Raw genomic sequence first — 20,201 nt, forward strand, 5'->3', positions numbered from 1 at the left:
ATAAGGGGGCACAAACTTATGCTCCGCACCTGTTAAAATGACTAATTCTTGGATTTGAAGGATTACTTTATACATACAACAGGACAGTTTCCTTCTAGACATTATCCCTTTAATGACCCATCTCACAATTTGGCGTTTACCGGCCCTTTAAGAGTCGATCCGCTGAAACTTTTGGAGATGTTCAGAATTCTCCTTTTATGGCGTCAGATTTCCCCATAGCTGTCAGGTCTTGTGGGGCAGCAGTAGGAAGTCCGGGACGTTCCAGGACTGTAGACACGCGCTCGCTTCCTCATTTATGGCCAGAAAGAGCCGAGTAAGCTCAATTATTTCTAGTGTCACAAAAGACGAGAAGATCGGGAGGAAGGTGAGAAAATCCCAAAGACGTAAAGAGGATGGCTCCTTCCTCCACAATATCCCCTTTATGTGATGGCGGATGCTGGGACGCCAATGGACATGTGCGGATGACTGACAGCCCTGATCCCGCCGCCCTGATCCCGCAGTGTCGGCATGTATGACATAACTCCATATGACAGCATACAAAAGCAGTGCAGGACTCTGGGAAAGCTGGGTGATTATTAGTAATACATTAAAAAGGTTACTCCAGCTGTTACTTCTCATCACTAATCCACGAAATATGCTATACTGGTGAGGGTCTGATCACTGGGGAAGACTGATTGTGGCAGTAGAGCAAATGTGTGCCCACAGCTCCGCTCAGACGCCCTGTATCCCCCCCCACCCCCTGATTATCCATTCATCACCACTAAGGATAGCTACTAAACAAATTTTGGTGAAATATCCAAAGCAAAAAAAAAATATATATATATATCTAAAAAAACAAAAAAAATTCTCAAAAACTATTAATTTTCTAATAAAAAAACCAATAGAAAAAAGTTTCTAAAACAAAACACATTAATAAAAAATTTTATACTAACAGAAAACAAACCGTTCTATTAAATTAATACATTTTTATTTCAGTCAAATTTCACCTCCTTTATTCTATATCAACAAGAGGAAAGAAAATAAAAAACAAAAAAAATCCCACACATTTACTATCAATGCAACATATAAAAAAAAAAAAAAAAAAAGTATAAATATATAAAGGAGTTAAAGAAAAAATAAATCCTATTCCGTATGTAATTTTAGTCGTGCGCACTAAATCTCCGGCCGCGGCTAATTGCTTCTCGGGATCCGCCCGCCGCCCCGCGCCTCTCATTAGCGGCGGCAGCCCTTTAAATTTTCGCTGTTTGCTTCTTATTAGAACACAGAAAATTCTTACATTCCAAACATTTTAGGACGTCGTAAAGTAAGGCAGCAGTTTAATGGCACGGGATATTATGTGTCATCTCCAGGAAATAAAAATGCTTTACTTTCGGGGGAGTTATTAGTTAGACGCCAGTTCCATCATTACTCACTTCCAGCGGCCCTTGAAAAGCGCCCAGAAGCCGCAGTACGGGCGACATTACTCCAATACGGCTTTAGGGATTGTCATCCGGGGTCTTTTCCACATATCTACATAAGAAAAAAAAAAATTATATATAAAAATAATGAACACACAAATATAAAAACTAGAAAAAAAAAAGTATAGAAATAATTGACAAAAAAAAAATAGTGAATTAAAAAGGAAAAAAAAAAATAAGGTAGATAGAATTGGTTAAGAGCTTAAAAGTAAAAGAGAAACAAACAGGAAGAGTAGTATAAAAGCTTTAAAGATAAAATAAAATAAATAATGGTGAATAAACCAGAAAAAAAAAGAAATTAGAAAATGAAGGCCCATCAATATAAATAGGGGGAAAACAATGGATAAAATAACTACATAGGTACATGGAAAATAAGCAAAAAATGGTGACGAAACCAGAAAAATAAAAACAAATATAGAAAGTAAAAACCATTAAAAAGTAGAAAAGGGGAAAAAATAAATAAAAATACATAGGAAAAAGTAGTAAACAAAAGCACACAAAAAAATAGAATTAGACTTACCGGTAATTCGGTTTCTAGGAATCTTCCACGACAGCTACATGGGAGGATGTCTTCCCCGCCCTAATAGGGGACAGGAACACAAAGAGGTTAAATACCCCTCCCCTTCCTGCAACCACCAGTGTTTTCCTGGACACCAGAATGAATAGTTACCACCAAAGTGCAGGAATCATCCAATAAGAATATCAGATAGGGAGGGAAATTAGTGCTGTCGTGGAAGGTTCCTAGAAACCGAATTACCGGTAAGTCTAATTCTATTTTCTGCAGTCACCTTCCACGACAGCTACATCGGAGTTATACCAACAGCCAATTTCTCTAGGGGGGAATCATGGCCTGCAGCACTCGTCTGCCAAATGTTAAATTCCCACTGAAATTTAGCCTGTAACGCCGGGTGAACATGTGGATGGATGACCAGGGGCGGTTCTGCATATCTGCTCTGACGAAGCTTTCCTCCTTTCTGCCCATGATGTTGCTATCGCACGGGTAGAATGTGCCTCAGTGAGGCGGGTGGAGCCAGCTTCTGTGATACGTAGGTCAGGCAGATAGATTGTGTGATCCAATTCGCGATCGGGTTCTTTGACGCCTTCTTGCCTTATTTCGTCCTGAGAACTGGATGAATAAATTCTGGTGAATCCGCTAGGCTTCACTCTATTGTCAGTAGACAGGACCACTCCGCAAATGTCGAGAGTGTGGAGGGTCTCTTCCTTAGAGTTGGAAGAGCTTGGGCCGAATGAGGACAGTACAATGTCCTGATCCCTATGAAAGTTTGAGTAGAAAGGCGTGATCTAATCTCTAGATATTATCTGTAATGATTGCAAGGTAAGCTTCTTGAATTGACAGGGTCTGCAATTCTCCCATACGTCTAGCTGCAGTAATTGCGACTAAGAGGACGGTTAAAGGGTTAGGTTTCCATGGTCATGGAATCTAGAGGCTCAAATGGATCTTAAGTTAGGGTGTTGGGCATGGTGTTGAGATCCCAAGGAGGCCCCTTACTGCGGAGTTTAGGACGAATCCTGGCTGCCGAAGCCATAAAATCGTTTGATCCAGCGGTGGCTGGCCAGGTCAAGATAAAAAAATAAAAAAAATAACCATGCTGCCAGGTTCCATTTGCCTACGTCCGGGTGTAGCAGAGGACCTTGGTGAAGGAGGTTGCCCTTTATGGGGGTAGAAGCCAGGGTCTTCCTGGGCCATGGCAAGTAGGGCACTGTACCAACTTCTTCCGGGCCACATAGGGGCGATTAGTATTGTGGAATTGCGGTCCATCCGGATTTCCGGAAATGTTTTTTTCCCGCATCGGTATGGGTGGGCAGGCATATGCGAGGTTGGAATCCCACCACTGGGTGAAGGGCATCTATCCCTTGCACTCCATCCATGTGGTTGAGGGAGACGAATACCCGTCTTCGCATTTTGCCTGTTGGCGACTAGGTCCACCTCATCTTGAGGCTAGGGACAAGAATACCGTCTGGTCCAGGCGCCACTCCTCCGGAAGAACGTCTTCTCGACTGAGGAAATCTGCCTGGGTGTTGTCTGATCCTTTCAGACGCACTGACCAGGAGAAGATCCTTGCTGCCATTGCCTTCAGGCCGGCGTACTTTGTACCCTCTTGGCTGGAGATAGGCCACTGTGGTCATGTTGTCCGAGTAGATGCAGACGTGGCGATTTTGGATTAGCGATGATGACGACTTTTTTAGCGCTTTTCCTACCGCCCTCAGTTCTCTCAGATTTGAGGAACTGGTGCTGATGCTCGGCAGCCATCGCCCCTGAAAATAGATCTCTCTACTACTGCGCTCCAGCCTTGTTGGCTGGCATCTGAGCGGAGTGTTTTCAGGGGAAGCTGAATCCGGCTGACTCCCTTCTGAATATTTCGGAAGTTCAACCGCCACCTCAGGGCCGGTTTAACCTGACCAGGGAGGGGAATCCTTCCGGACAATGGAATTTGCCGCCGCGTAGGCCAGGCGGATCCAGGAATGTAAAAGCACGTGGCTTTGCAGAATTTGGGTGTGGGCCTGAGCCCAAGAAACCGCCTGGGAGCATGTGGTCAGAGATTCTAGAGCATACATTGACTGAGGGTCGGTGCCTGCTGGTCCCTGAACTAGGTTCTTTTGGGGACAAGGTCGACCTGACAAACCTTATATAGGAAGGATGTCTTTCCCCTTGAGTCTGAGAGAACTCCCAGAAGCTTTCTTCTCGTGGAGGGATAGACCAGGTTTGGTATCCAACCCAGGGATCTTAATATCCCCAGGGTCTTTCCTACGTCCATCTTCTGACATGAGATAGATGGTACAGTGAGGAGGAAGTCGTCCAGATATGGGATAACGCCTATCCCCTGGCGCCGGATGAAAAATCACTGCTTCCGCCATGATCTTGGAGAGCTACCTGGTCGGATGGATTGGCACATGGTAATATGCACCCTTCAGATCTACCGTTGCCATTACCCCCCGATTGACTCCATTTTGAATTGCCTGTACCGGACCAATTCGTTTAATGGCTTCAGGTTTATGATGATTCGGTTTTTCTCTGATGGCTTCGTCACCAGGAAGGGACGTGCGTAATGGCCGTGTCCTTCTCCCGCGCGTTCTACCGAAGCAGATCTCTTGGTAAGGAGCCCTGAAGGTGTGGAGGCTGTAGGGAGGTTACCCCTAAGCATTACGGCGAAGGACTCTCGAACCCAATTTTTAGTCCATCTCGTATGGTACGGTGGACCGACTGATTTGTGGAGATGGACTGCCAGCGGGTGAAAAAAGAGCGAGAGACGACCCCCAACCGGGCGTCATTGCTTATCTGGGGTCTGTGATGGTTAGGGACAAGGATGTTCCTGCCCTTGCCCCCCTATACTCTTCCTGAGTACGTCAACAGGACCAGGGATTCCCAGCCAGTCTCTCATGCCGGTACTGGCCCAGCCTCAAGCTGCTGAGCGGCTGTGATCTGACGAGGGCATGTAAATTCAGCTTAGAATAGCTGTTAACAGGTTGCGTTTGGCGCTGGTCGGCGCACCGTCAAAAGGATGCAGGCGCCGCCAAAACGCATACTGCGCAGGGCCTGCGTCCTCAGTGAGAAAGATAGGGGACGCATGCAGCGTCATGCGCCCGGAGGCGGAGCTAATGGCGGAGGCGTGGCAGGGGCAGGGCTTAGCGGCGGTCGTGCGCAGGCCAACGCTGTGGCTCTAAACGCAAATGTGAAATCGGCCTTACCTGGTGATCTCCTCACCTGGACCTTGAAGATCGAGGGTCCAGTGTTGTTTGTGCACCTCCTCCTCCCTTTGGCCCCAAGCGGGGAAACCACATGAGGACGCCCCAGAATGTGACCGCCGGTCCCAGGAGTAACGCGCCCCCCGGGATAGACCGGAAGTGACGCGCCTAAGCGACGCGCGCCCCAATGGAAAGCCCAGTAACGCCCGAAGTGGAGGAACGCCACCCCCGGCCAGCGTGAGACCCCAGGAACCGGCAGCACGGAGGAGGAGGGAGCTATCTGGAGGCCCCCGGCGCGCACATAAACACCTCGCTTTACCCCCGAAGGAGGGGCGGGAGAGTCCCGAGTCCCACCATGCAGGCGGAGACGGGAGCAGCCACCGGAGGAGGAGAGCAAGGCCCCCGACCTCGGCTGCCCGGCTTCTGACAGGTATCTCCAGCTGGTACTGGACGTGGGGTGCTCCCAATCGCCGGCCATGGCAGCACCATCGTAGACCTCTTCATGCCCCACAGGGGACAGGAAAACACTGGTGGTTGCAGGAAGGGGAGGGGTATTTAACCTCTTTGTGTTCCTGTCCCCTATTAGGGCGGGGAAGACATTCTCCAATGTAGCTGTCGTGGAAGGTGACTGGAGAAAGTAAAATCACAAAAAAAAAAAAAAAAAAAAAAAAAAAAATCCAGAAAAATAAAATATAGAAAATAAAAAACGGGGTTAATAAAAAAATAGATAACCAAAAAAAATAAAATAAAAACATTTGTAAAACCAGTAAGTGGTTAAGAAAAAGTAGTATACATTTGGAAAATTAGAAGGTTAAAATGCAAAAAAACTGATAACCATAAAATAAAAACAGAAAAGAAAACCATCAGAATAAAATAAATCCTGAGGGACGTGTTGGGGTGCGGCCAACTTGCCTTTGTGATGCAGTCACAGGTCGATGCTTCCTTTGGCTTTAAACTTCTTGGCGGATCGCTCGCTGGCTCTCATCTGCAGCTTGCTCCCGTAGATGTACGTGATAAATCCGTCAATTTCCACGCTGAAGACGCAGTTCAACTTGGGAACGACTATTAGGCAGTAAAAGGAAAAAAAAAAAAAGTAGCAGCAAGCGGCCCCGTAAATTAAGGAACGGGAAATGAGGCCCCAGATAAAGTGTTGTCTTCTAGGTAACATTATCGCAGCCTCGTGCTCGGGACCAAGATAAAACCCGGATTGTTTAGCAGATGAATATCAATTCTCGCCATTTGCCAAGAGGCTGCGGTTCCCCCTTATGAAGCGGACGGTCAGAGCAAAGAGCGGAGCGATAACTGTACTTATACATGTGCTTACTGGAGGTTATAGCCACCCACGGCGTCATTAAAGGGATAGGTATGGAATAAACCAACAGGCACTATAGCGATGAGACACGGGGTCCCCTCCGACACCAAACCCCCCATCTCTAGCCGGCAGCACATGGCCCACGCCCCGACGCAGCACACGGCCCACGCCCCGACGCATCCGACAATTAGAAGGGGACTCCACTTTTGGAGGCTGGATGGTCTCCGGGGATTTTCTGACTACACCCCTCGTACCTTTCAGTTTATCCTCCTCGGTGATAATCCTGAAGACGTGTTTGGACTCCTGTAAGATGATCCCCGCAAGTCCCACGTACGATGGACATTTCGACTTAAACACTTCAGAAAAAAAAAGGAATGTCTGAGAGACAAAAAACAGACTGAGCCTGCACAACTGATGGCCATACATGATGGGGAAGGCAGCACTGAGGGCTTAGATACACCGGCTATGCAAACAGGATCAATATACCTTCTCAAAAGAGAATAGCACATAATATGCTTAGATACAACTTATCAGACAGCATGTGTTATGGGATTAGATATTCAGCCCAGCAGACCGTATCGCTTGGATACACCACAACAGCATCACAGAAACTAAGCTTGGATACACCAGATCAGGAGACAGTATCACATAAGATAGGATTCGGTCATGTCTGCTCAGCGTGTATCACACACACCAGTACTGGATACACAGTATCACACATGATGACAGAGGATCGGGTCAGCGGCCGGGCTTTCACCTGTCACTGCGGCTCCGTGTAGATCGGCCTTCAGGATCTTGCTCTGGATCATCTGTGTTTGTCTAAAAATAGCGATATCAATAGTGAGGAAGAGTGCAGGGGATACATCACCTACAGCAGGGACGAGTTATGTACAGGCCGCAGACGCGCCGGCGCCCATCCACGGGCAGAGGACGCACCGGCGCCCATCCACGGGCAGAGGACGCACCGGCGCCCATCCACGGGCAGAGGACGCACCGGCGCCCATCCACGGGCCGCACAGAGTTAAGAAAAATAAATGTCCACTATAGGAGTAGACATGGCTGATTTATTTCACATGTAGCAGCAGATCAGACACCAGTTGTTTGCGCTATATTAGTTCAGTCCCATTCACTTCAATGGAACCTGGCTGCAATACCAGACACAACCTGTTGACAGAAGTGGCGCTGTAGGTGGAAGAGAGCAGCCATGTCTTTTCCTTGCTTTACCAGAAGCCGTCGGGCTCAGGGGGTTACACTTCGGGGGTACTCACGTGCCCGGCCGCAGCCCGTTGCACAGCTCTCGGATGTACTGCTTCCACAGCTCATGCAGCGGCAGGTACATGCGATACCTGTGTAGGAGGAGGGCAGCAGTTAGCAGGCGCGGAAGTGCCAGGTCCCGGGCACAGGACACCGTGCAGATACTCCACCTCTGCTGATCGGGGTTGATCTTGAACAGGTTCAGCTCCCTGCGCTCCTTGGCTGTGAAACCCTTCGCCTTGTGTCTCTTTCGTGTCTTCTTCTTCTGCTCGTGCTCCAGCGCCAGTGCTTTCCTGCCCAGGAACTCATCCGCGTTCTCCAAAGAGGGGACGCAGCGCCGGAGGAAGGATTTCACGAACACCTCCGACTTCTTGCTGCTCTGCGTCTGCAATAATGAATAGTCAGAGCTGTGCTGTAATGCCGCCATATACTGCTATGTGGTAGAGATATGACTGCTATCGGGGGATCTCATCAGGGCGGCGCTCAGCTTCTTACAGTCCTCAATGGCAAATGTGACAGATGGGCTGAGGATGTAGTTCTCCAAAAAATATGACATAGTTGTCATGGGAGATTTCAACTATCCAGACATTTGTTGGGAATCTCTATCAGGCAAAACTAAGATGTCAAGGAAATTCTTATCCTCTCTTGCTGACAACTTTATCTTCCAAAAGGTAAGGGAGAAAACAAGGGGAACTGCTACCTTGGATCTAATCCTTACAAACAGGGAGGAAATGGTTGAGGAGGTAAAAGTGGCTGGGACCCTAGGAGGTAGCGACCATGCTATTTTAGAATTTTGGATAACTAGAGGAGGAAGACCTGTGAAGACTCAGACGTCAAGGTTAGATTTCAAAAAGGCAGATTTTAATGGATTCAAAAACAGAATTGGAGGGATCCAATGGCTGGATATCCTTAAAGACAAAAATGTCCAGGAAGGATGGGAAATCTTGAAAAATGAAATTCTCAAAGCACAATTGTTAACAATTCCGAAAAGAGGGAAGAATAGGAAGCATTTAAGGAAACCAGGATGGATGAACACAGAACTTAAGCACATGATAAAAAGGAAGAAAGAAAAGTTTATCAAATGGAAAGAGGGAGGCATATCTAAAGAAGAATATAATGCTGTCTGCAGAACCTGCAGGGCACAAATCAGATTATCTAAAGCTGACAATGAATTGAGGCTTGCAAGAGACGCCAAACGCAATAAAGGATTTTGAGAATATGTCAAAAGTAAAAGAAAAGTCAAAGATGCTATAGGATTTTTACAGGATGACAATGATGAAATGATAAGACAGGATGTTGAGAAGGCCGAACTTTTAAATTCCTATTTTGCATCTGTTTTCTCTCAGAAAGGAAATGTAACATCAACTGTTATTCACTGTCCTATTAAGGGAATAGAAGAATCCAGGATATCTATAAACAGAAAGATAGTGAGGAAACACTTAGCTATCCTAAATGAATTCAAGTCTCCAGGTCCAGATGAATTACACCCCAGAGTACTTAAGGAGATAGCAGAATAAATTTCTGAACCCCTCTCCATAATCTTTGAAAATTCTTGGAGAACAGGAGAAGTGCCAGAAGACTGGAGAAGAGCAAATGTTCCCATCTTCAAAAAGGTGAAGAAGGTGGACCCAGGGAACTATAGGCCGGTGAGTCTGACTTCTATACAAGGAAAGATCTTTGAACAAATTATTAAACAACATGTATGTCAGTACCTGGATAAGAATGAAGTGATTAAACAGAGTCAGCATGGGTTTGTAACTAATAAGTCATGTCAGACTAACTTAATTTCCTTCTATGACGGAATCACTGATTGGGTGGATCAAGGAAATGCTGTAGATATAGTATATCTTGACTTCAGCAAAGGATTTAACAAAGTATCTCATACAATGCTTATTGAAAAAATGACTAAGTATGGAATGGACAAGGCAACTGTTAGGTGGATTCATAAGTGGCTTAGTGATCGGACCCAATGAGTGGTCATAAATGGCTGCACATCCAGTTGGAAGAATGTCTCAAGTGGGGTACCACAGGGCTCTGTCCTGGGCCCTGTATTGTTCAACATCTTTATCAATGATTTAGATGAAGGAATTGAGGGTAAACTGATTAAATTTGCTGATGACACAAAGCTAGGAGGGATAGCTAATACTAGAGAAGAGAGAGGATTCAAAAAGATATAAATAAACTGGAGAAGTGGGCAGCAACTAACAGAATGGTTTTTAACAGGGAAAAATGCAAAGTACTACATCTGGGCAATAAAAATGAAAAAAAGCATATATAGAATGGGAGGAATAGGGCTAAGTGACAGCACATGTGAAAAAGACTTGGGTATACTAATAGATCACAGACTGAATATGAGTCAACAGTGTGATGCAGCAGCAAAAAAGGCAAATGCAATTCTAGGATGTATTAACAGAAGCATACAGTCTAGATCACGTGAAGTCATTATTTCCCTCTACTCCTCTTTGGTCAGACCTCATCTGGAATAATGTGTCCAGTTTTGGGCGCCATATTTTAAAAAAGACATCAACAAACTGGAGCAAGTTCAGAAAAGAGCGACCAGAATGGTGACTGGTCTGCAAACCCTGTCTTATGAGGAAAGGTTGCAGGATATGGGAATGTTTAGTTTGCAAAAGAGAAGACTGAGAGGAGACTTAATAGCTGTCTACAAATATCTAAAGGGCTGTCACATTGTAGAAGGATCAACTTTATTCTCATTTGCACAAGGAAAGACTAGAAGCAATGGGATGAAAATGAATGGGAGGAGACAGATTAGATATTAGGAAAAATTTTTTGACAGTTAGAGTGATCAATGAGTGGAACAGGCTGCCACGAGAAGTGGTGAGTTCTCCTTCAATGGAAGTCTTCAAACAGAGGCTGGACAGACATCTGACTGGGATGATTTAGCGAATCCTGCTTTGAGCAGGGGGTTGGACCAGATGGCCCAGGAGGTCCCTTCCAACTCTATGATTCTAGGCAGATCCGCTGTCCACCAGTCAGGCAGACTATGATGGGGGTAGTAGTGGCAGACACAATCATGGCGTCACTATAACCTACCTCTAACCCCAGATCTCGTGACTCAGTCGAAGGCAACTTCTGGTAAATGATATCTGGAGACAAAGGGAAAACAAGATTACTTCTAAATCACAAATATCAAAGCCCCACGCAAGAGGAGCGCCACCCGGAGGCTGTCCTGTCACCTGTCCCACTGGTGAACACTTCAAGCAGACTCCGACCAACAGAAGAACTAACAAATGTATTCACCTCTCGGGGATTCAGCCTTCCCTCTGTGAGTGCAGCTCTGGAGTATGATACAGGATGTAACTCAGGATCAGTAATGTAATGTATGTACACAGTGACTGCACCAGCAGAATAGTGAGTGCAGCTCTGGAGTATAATACAGGTGGTAACTCAGGATCAGTAATGTAATGTATGTATACAGTGACTGCACCAGCAGAGTAGTGAGCGCAGCTCTGGGGTATAATACAGGATGTAACTCAGGATCAGTAATTTATGTACACAGTGACTGCACCAGCAGAATAGTGAGCGCAGCTCTGGGGTATAATACAGGATGTAACTCAGGAGGATCAGTAATGTAATGTATGCACACAGTGACTGCACCAGCAGAATAGTGAGTGCAGCTCTGGGGTATAATACAGTAGGTAACTCAGGATCAGTAATGTAATGTATGTACACAGTGACTGCACCAGCAGAATAGTGAGTGCAGCTCTGGGGTATAATACAGGATGCAACTCAGGATCAGTAATGTAATGTATGTACACAGTGACTGCACCAGCAGAATAGTGAGTGCAGCTCTGGAGTATAATACAGGATGTATCTCAGGATCAGTAATGTAATGTATGTACACAGTGACTGCACCAGCAGAATAGTGAGTGCAGCTCTGGAGTATAATACAGGATGTATCTCAGGATCAGTAATGTAATGTATGTACAGTGACTGCACCAGCAGAATAGTGAGTGCAGCTCTGGAGTATAATACAGGATGTATCTCAGGATCAGTAATGTAATGTATGTACACAGTGACTGCACCAGCAGAATAGTGAGTGCAGCTCTGGAGTATAATACAGGATGTATCTCAGGATCAGTAATGTAATGTATGTACAGTGACTGCACCAGCAGAATAGTGAGTGCAGCTCTGGAGTATAATACAGGATGTATTTCAGGATCAGTAATGTAATGTATGTACACAGTGACTGCACCAGCAGAATAGTGAGTGCAGCTCTGGGGTATAATACAGGATGTATCTCAGGATCAGTAATGTAATGTATGTACACAGTGACTACACCAGCAGAATAGTGAGTGCAGCTCTGGGGTATAATACAGGATGTAACTCAGGATCAGTAATGTATGTACACAGTGACTGCACCAGCAGAATAGTGAGTGCAGCTCTGGGGTATAATACAGGAGGTAACTCAGGATCAGTAATGTAATGTATGTACACAGTGACTGCACCAGCAGAATAGTGAGTGCAGCTCTGGGGTATAATACAGGATGTATCTCAGGATCAGTAATGTATGTACACAGTGACTGCACCAGCAGAATAGTGAGTGCAGCTCTGGGGTATAATACAGGAGGTAACTCAGGATCAGTAATGTAATGTATGTATACAGTGACTGCACCAGCAGAATAGTGAGCGCAGCTCTGGAGTATAATACAGGATGTAACTCAGGATCAGTAATGTATGTACAGTGACTGCACCAGCAGAATAGTGAGTGCAGCTCTGGAGTATAATACAGGAGGTAACTCAGGATCAGTAATGTAATGTATGTACACAGTGACTGCACCAGCAGAATAGTGAGTGCAGCTCTGGAGTATAATACAGGATGTAACTCAGGATCAGTAATGTAATGTATGTACACAGTGACTGCACCAGCAGAATAGTGAGTGCAGCTCTGGAGTATAATACAGGAGGTAACTCAGAATCAGTAATGTAATGTATGTATACAGTGACTACACCAGCAGAATAGTGAGTGCAGCTCTGGAGTATAATACAGGATGTAACTCAGGATCAGTAATGTAATGTCTGTACACAGTGACTGCACCAGCAGAATAGTGAGTGCAGCTCTGGAGTATAATACAGGATGTAACTCAGGATCAGTAATGTAATGTCTGTACACAGTGACTGCACCAGCAGAATAGTGAGTGCAGCTTTGGAGTATAATACAGGATGTAACTCAGGATCAGTAATATAATGTATGTACACAGTGACTGCACCAGCAGAATAGTGAGTGCAGCTCTGGAGTATAATACAGGATGTAACTCAGGATCAGTAATGTAATGTATGTACACAGTGACTGCACCAGCAGAATAGTGAGCGCAGCTCTGGAGTATAATACAGGATGTAACTCAGGATCAGTAATGTAATGTATGTACACAGTGACTGCACCAGCAGAATAGTGAGTGCAGCTCTGGGGTATAATACAGGATGTATCTCAGGATCAGTAATGTATGTACACAGTGACTGCACCAGCAGAATAGTGAGTGCAGCTCTGGGGTATAATACAGGAGGTAACTCAGGATCAGTAATGTAATGTATGTATACAGTGACTGCACCAGCAGAATAGTGAGCGCAGCTCTGGAGTATAATACAGGATGTAACTCAGGATCAGTAATGTATGTACAGTGACTGCACCAGCAGAATAGTGAGTGCAGCTCTGGAGTATAATACAGGAGGTAACTCAGGATCAGTAATGTAATGTATGTACACAGTGACTGCACCAGCAGAATAGTGAGTGCAGCTCTGGAGTATAATACAGGATGTAACTCAGGATCAGTAATGTAATGTATGTACACAGTGACTGCACCAGCAGAATAGTGAGTGCAGCTCTGGAGTATAATACAGGAGGTAACTCAGAATCAGTAATGTAATGTATGTATACAGTGACTACACCAGCAGAATAGTGAGTGCAGCTCTGGAGTATAATACAGGATGTAACTCAGGATCAGTAATGTAATGTCTGTACACAGTGACTGCACCAGCAGAATAGTGAGTGCAGCTTTGGAGTATAATACAGGATGTAACTCAGGATCAGTAATATAATGTATGTACACAGTGACTGCACCAGCAGAATAGTGAGTGCAGCTCTGGAGTATAATACAGGATGTAACTCAGGATCAGTAATGTAATGTATGTACACAGTGACTACATCAGCAGAATAGTGAGTGCAGCTCTGGAGTATAATACAGGATGTAACTCAGGATCAGTAATGTAATGTATGTACACAGTGACTGCACCAGCAGAATAGTGAGTGCAGCTCTGGAGTATAATACAGGATGTAACTCAGGATCAGTAATGTAATGTATGTACACAGTGACTGCACCAGCAGAATAGTGAGTGCAGCTCTGGAGTATAATACAGGATGTAACTCAGGATCAGTAATGTAATGTCTGTACACAGTGACTGCACCAGCAGAATAGTGAGTGCAGCTTTGGAGTATAATACAGGATGTAACTCAGGATCAGTAATATAATGTATGTACACAGTGACTGCACCAGCAGAATAGTGAGCGCAGCTCTGGAGTATAATACAGGATGTAACTCAGGATCAGTAATGTAATGTATGTACACAGTGACTGCACCAGCAGAATAGTGAGCGCAGCTCTGGAGTATAATACAGGATGTAACTCAGGATCAGTAATGTAATGTATGTACACAGTGACTGCACCAGCAGAATAGTGAGTGCAGCTCTGGAGTATAATACAGGATGTAACTCAGGATCAGTAATGTAATGTATGTACACAGTGACTGCACCAGCAGAATAGTGAGTGCAGCTTTGGAGTATAATACAGGACGTAACTCAGGATCAGTAATGTAATGTATGTGCACAGTGACTGCACCAGCAGAATAGTGAGTGCAGCTCTGGGGTATAATACAGGACGTAACTCAGGATCAGTAATGTATGTACACAGTGACTGCACCAGCAGAATAGTGAGTGCAGCTCTGGAGTATAATAGAGGATGTAACTCAGGATTAGTAATGTAATGTATGTACACAGTGACTGCACCAGCAGTATAGTGAGTGCAGCTCTGGGGTATAATACAGGATGTAACTCAGGATTAGTAATGTAATGTATGTACACAGTGACTGCACCAGCAGAATAGTGAGCGCAGCTCTGGGGTATAATACAGGATGTAACTCAGGATCAGTAATGTATGTACACAGTGACTGCACCAGCAGAATAGTGAGTGCAGCTCTGGAGTATAATAGAGGATGTAACTCAAAATCAATGCAAACACTGGAGACTACAACTCCCAGCATGTGTAACCCTGCAGTGAAGGACTTGTAGGTAGTTTTCTCTATCGCTATGCCTTCTATGAAGCAGGAGTGGAAGAACTACAAGTCTGAGTTTTCCAAATGGCAAAAACGTTGATTGGTATGAAGTTAAACTGTCATTGTGTGGTGGTAAAGAACCACAAGTCCCAGCAGGCTGGTGGCGGCGCACCCCGCGGTCAGAAACTCACGCTCCATCTCTGCGGGTCACGTGCGGCAGAATTCTCCTGACTTCCGGGCGCACGACTGTGACGTCACGGGGAAAGTCGCGCGCTTTTTACCTCACCGCGTTGCCATGGAGACAGATTTCTTCATTATTTATGAGGCAATGTGGTAACAAGAACAATTCACAGAAAAGGGAATCACTGAGAAAGATGATGGGGGTGATAGTGCCCGGAGCACCCGCTGAGCGGCTCCAGGGAGGGGTAAAGAGGAGGTGAGGACTGCGCCATGTACAGAGGTGGCCTGTGACCTGAGGAGTTGTCATAGGATCTGTGCACCGAATATCCCATAACAGATCCCCCATAACAGAGCGTCACCCACAGATCCCCCATAACAGAGCGTCACCCACAGATCCCCCATAACAGAGCGTCACCCACAGATCCCCCATAACAGCATCACCCACAGATCCCCCATAACAGAGCGTCACCCGCAGATCCCCCATAACAGCGTCACCCACAGATCCCCCATAACAGTGCGTCACCCACAGATCCCCCATAACAGAGCGTCACCCACAGATCCCCCATAACAGCGTCACCCACAGATCCCCCATAACAGCGTCACCCACAGATCCCCCATAACAGCGTCACCCGCAGATCCCCCATAACAGCGTCACCCGCAGATCCCCCATAACAGAGCGTCACCCACAGATCCCCCATAACAGAGCGTCACCCACAGATCCCCCATAACAGAGCGTCACCCACAGATCCCCCATAACAGCGTCATCGACAGATCCCCCATAACAGCGTCATCGACAGATCCCCCATAACACAGCGTCATCCACAGATCCCCCATAACAGCGTCATCCACAGATCCCCCATACAGCGTCATCCACAGATCCCCCATAACCGCTTCATCCACAGATCCCCCATAACAGAGCATCACCCACAGATACCCCTTAACAACGTCACCCACAGATCCCCATAACAGCGTCATCCACAGATCCCCCATAACAGCTTCATCCACAGATCCCCCATAACAGAGCGTCACCCACAGATACCCCCTAACAGCGTCATCCACAGATCACCCATAACAGCGTCATCCACAGATCCCCCATAACAGCGTCATCCACAGATCCCCCATAACAGCGTCATCCACAGATCCCCCATAACAGCGTCATCCACAGATCCCCCTAACAGCGTCATCCACAGATCCCCCATAACAGCGTCATCCACAGATCCCCCATAACAGCATCATCCACAGATCTCTCATAACAGCGTCATCCACAGATCCCCATAACAGCGTCATCCACAGATCCCCCATAACAGGTTCATCCACAGATCCCCCATAACAGAGCGTCACCCACAGATACCCCCTAACAGCGTCATCCACAGATCACCCATAACAGTGCCTCACCCACAGATCCCCCATAACAGCATCATCCACAGGTCTCCCATACAGCGTCATCCACAGATCCCCATAACAGCGTCGTCCATAGATCCCCCATAACAGCATCATCCACAGATCCTACCCCTTTACGGATTGTAATGACCTTTTCTCTGGTCCTCGGGCAGATTCTTGGCGAGCCAGAGTGCTCAGGCCAGCAGCTGTGTTTTGATGGCTATATATAGCAGTCTCAGTGTCTCCTATGTTATGTATACAGCAGTAGAATAAGAGTTTAGCGTGCACTCTTGTCCAATAGCGAGGTGCAGGTGTAATGGATCAATAGGTCCTAATCCTAGATAAATCTGATTCACTACACACTCAAATAGGTTTCATCCGAATAAATGCCCATTTTATTAAAAATGGAATATGTGGGAGCCAAACAAGAATATATAGCATATAGCAGAAGCGGTATAAACAAGTCGTTTCGGCTCAGCCAGAGCCTTTATCACTTTATCGCTGATAATATGCTGTGTGTCTCCTATGTTATGTATACAGCAGTCTCAGTGTCTCCTATGTTATGTATACAGCAGTCTCAGTGTCTCCTATGTCATGTTTACAGCAGTCTCAGTGTCTCCTATGTTATGTTTACAGCAGTCTCAGTGTCTCCTATGTTATGTATACAGCAGTCTCAGTGTCTCCTATGTTATGTTTACAGCAGTCTCAGTGTCTCTTATGTTTACAGCAGTCTCAGTGTCTCCTATGTTATGTCTACAGCAGTCTCAGTGTCTCCTATGTTATGTCTACAGCAGTCTCAGTGGCTCCTATGTTATGTATACAGCAGTCTCAGTGTCTCCTATGATATGTTTACAGCAGTCTCAGTGTCTCCTATGTTATGTTTACAGCAGTCTCAGTGTCTCCTATGTTATGTCTACAGCAGTCTCAGTGTCTTCTATGTTATGTATACAGCAGTCTCAGTGTCTCCTATGTTATGTATACAGCAATCTCAGTGTCTCCTATGTTATGTATACAGCAGTCTCAGTGTCTCCTATGTTATGTTTACAGCAGTCTCAGTGTCTCCTATGTTATGTCTACAGCAGTCTCAGTGGCTCCTATGTTATGTTTACAGCAGTCTCAGTGTCTCCTATGTTATGTCTACAGCAGTCTCAGTGTCTCCTATGTTATGTATACAGCAGTCTCAGTATCTCCTATGTTATGTTTCCAGCAGTCTCAGGGTCTCCTATGTTATGTTTACAGCAGTCTCAGTATCTCCTATGTTATGTATACAGCAGTCTCAGTGTCTCCTATGTTATGTCTACAGCAGTCTCAGTGTCTCCTATGTTATGTTTCCAGCAGTCTCAGTATCTCCTATGTTATGTTTCCAGCAGTCTCAGGATCTCCTATGTTATGTATACCACAGTCTTGGTGTGTCAGGAGACCTGCAGTGTAATACAAATCCACCATTACATCAGGGGGCGGTAATGAAATGTTTGACCAAATACAGCAGGGTCATTTTTTAAGTTGATAATTTTGTGCTCCCCCCGAAGGATGGAAGAAATATCCAAATGGCAGAAAAAAGGGTCCTCATCCCTTCTGAATAGCAGGCATCCTGCCCATGGAGTCCTGCTCATGGAGCCCTGCCCATGAGGTCCTGCCCATGAGGTCCTGCCCATGGAGCCCTGCCCATGAAGTCCTGCCCATGGAGTCCTGCCCATGCTTTATTTGGGCTGCGCCCCTGCTCAGGTAGGACACACCTCTTATATACCATGGGAGTGGGAGGAAATTTGGACAGTTGAATTGGCATGCTGTTACCTGTAGTCCCACAACGTCTTTGCCTCTTGACCTGTAGTTATTTCTGGTATCGGCCGTCATGCTTATTAACCCTGTCCATTCCTTATTTGGGCTACACCCCTGCTTAAGGCGGAGACAGAATGCCAGTTCCTATGAACTGTCATGGTCACTGTGTGTCTGGGCGCAGGTGTTACCGCAAGGCGAACCCATAACACACGTGACCCTAGATACAGCGCCTCCACCTGGCGAATTTAGGTATTACACGTTAATAAACATTCTGGAAACCCCGCCTCCAGTATGGCGAATTTAAATAATAAGGGGGACCTGGGAAACATTAACAGTGGTGGGCCCTGCGATAGGGAAAAGGGAATTGGAGACCTCCTGAGCTCCCCTGAGCCAGTGTCCCTGCACTCCTGACATTCCCTATGCCGGTTTCGCACCGGGCGCCGCACGCGTACCTCAACGCCCTAGCTCACCCTGACCCTAAACCCTCACTAGGGAATAGGTCGGTGCGGAGACTAATCCCACCACTGCACTAATAACACACATGAGGGAAAGAGACAATACAGGGGGACACCACTTAGCTTTATGCTCTGTGCTTATGCTCCTGCAACAGAGCCCTCCACCTGTGTGCATCTTCTCCTCCACCCGGATCCATCACCATAACAGGATCCTGCACCATAGTGCAGCCTTGGAGCAGAGTCCACCACCAGTTGCTGCAGCTTAATAACAGAGTCCCAAAGATGAGTTCAGCTTCTGCCACGAAGGCAAGCATGCTTGAGTCCAGCTCAGCAGCCAAGTCCCACATGGTGAGTGCCACTCTCCATAGTAGCCACTCCACCAGACCATGCAGACACTTCCCGCTGACACCATCACTGCGACTCCACCACGCCATGCCAGCCCTTCGTCCAGACACCATCGCTGACACACGTCCCCCCTGGCTAAGCTGCGCCGGACTCCTCCTCAGCTCCATCCTTTCACCAGGCTCTCCAACAACTAAGCAAGGAATGAATCAGTATCACCAGCAGTGATTACACACCCTGAAACTCATTTATAGCGCCCCACACCTGGTTCCTAATTACGTGCACATTAAACTGAAACCTAAGGTGTGATACCACTAACCACCACCTGGGACAGTCAAAACACCTTTGAACTTAACCAAAGTAAAAAAAGTTCACTCTGTGCTATGTAGTAATTGGAGAAGCCACGAGTCACACACAGAGCTGTCACCCCTTTTTTGAGATATCATATAATGATATAATTCAATTGTGCGTCACATAAGGATTCTCTTAGTACTTTTGCTTCCCGCTGACTCCGCACCTTTCATGCATAAATACCTCTTTTATATTGGTTCAGATGTATGTAAACTGCCACGGTCCGGTCCAATGGGCGGGGCTTATTCACCTGCTCCCCCCCCCTGTCTTGCTCTACACAAGAAGAAATGCAGAGCAAGAAAGGAGGGGGGAGCAGGTGAATAAGCCCCGCCCAGCGGACTGGACAGCGGCAGTTTACATACATCTGAACCAATATAAAAAAGGTATTTATGCATGAAAGGTGCGGGGTCAGGAGGAAGCAAAAGTACTAAGAGAATCCTTATGTGACACACAATTGAATGATATCATTATATGATATCTCAAAAAAGGGGTGACAGATTCCGTTTAAGTTGTCCTGCTGTTGGTGACTAATTACAAGGATGCACTGCAAGCAGCCATGGGTGTTCTGCTGTTGTAGAACTACAACTCCAAGCATGCCATGACCCCTACAGACTGTATTGCACAGCATGATTGTCAAGTGATTGATCACTGCACGTCTACAGGACAGTTTTTGCTTCCTTGTGTCTTCATTTGCTGCTGG

At 46.2% G+C, this 20,201-nt stretch overlaps 1 protein-coding gene across 1 annotated transcript; it reads right to left on the reverse strand.

Moving 5' to 3' along the window:
- Window positions 1-945: 945 nt before the first annotated feature.
- On the reverse strand, window positions 946-15,318 carry POP4 (POP4 homolog, ribonuclease P/MRP subunit). The gene is made up of 8 exons (XM_073555033.1): window positions 15,206-15,318; window positions 10,783-10,835; window positions 7,899-8,113; window positions 7,743-7,820; window positions 7,232-7,293; window positions 6,729-6,830; window positions 6,075-6,224; window positions 946-1,509 (listed from the first exon to the last, which is right to left on the reverse strand). Exons 1-7 carry the CDS (start codon window positions 15,210-15,212, stop codon window positions 6,088-6,090), a joined length of 654 nt encoding a protein of 217 aa, XP_073411134.1. The 5' UTR covers window positions 15,213-15,318; the 3' UTR covers window positions 946-1,509; window positions 6,075-6,087.
- Between the last annotated feature and the right edge of the window lie 4,883 nt (window positions 15,319-20,201).

Source organism: Dendrobates tinctorius, unplaced genomic scaffold, assembly GCF_039654945.1.
Source record: "Dendrobates tinctorius isolate UK_male_01 unplaced genomic scaffold, ASM3965494v1 ptg000214l, whole genome shotgun sequence".
Classification (NCBI taxonomy): Eukaryota; Metazoa; Chordata; class Amphibia; order Anura; family Dendrobatidae; genus Dendrobates; species Dendrobates tinctorius.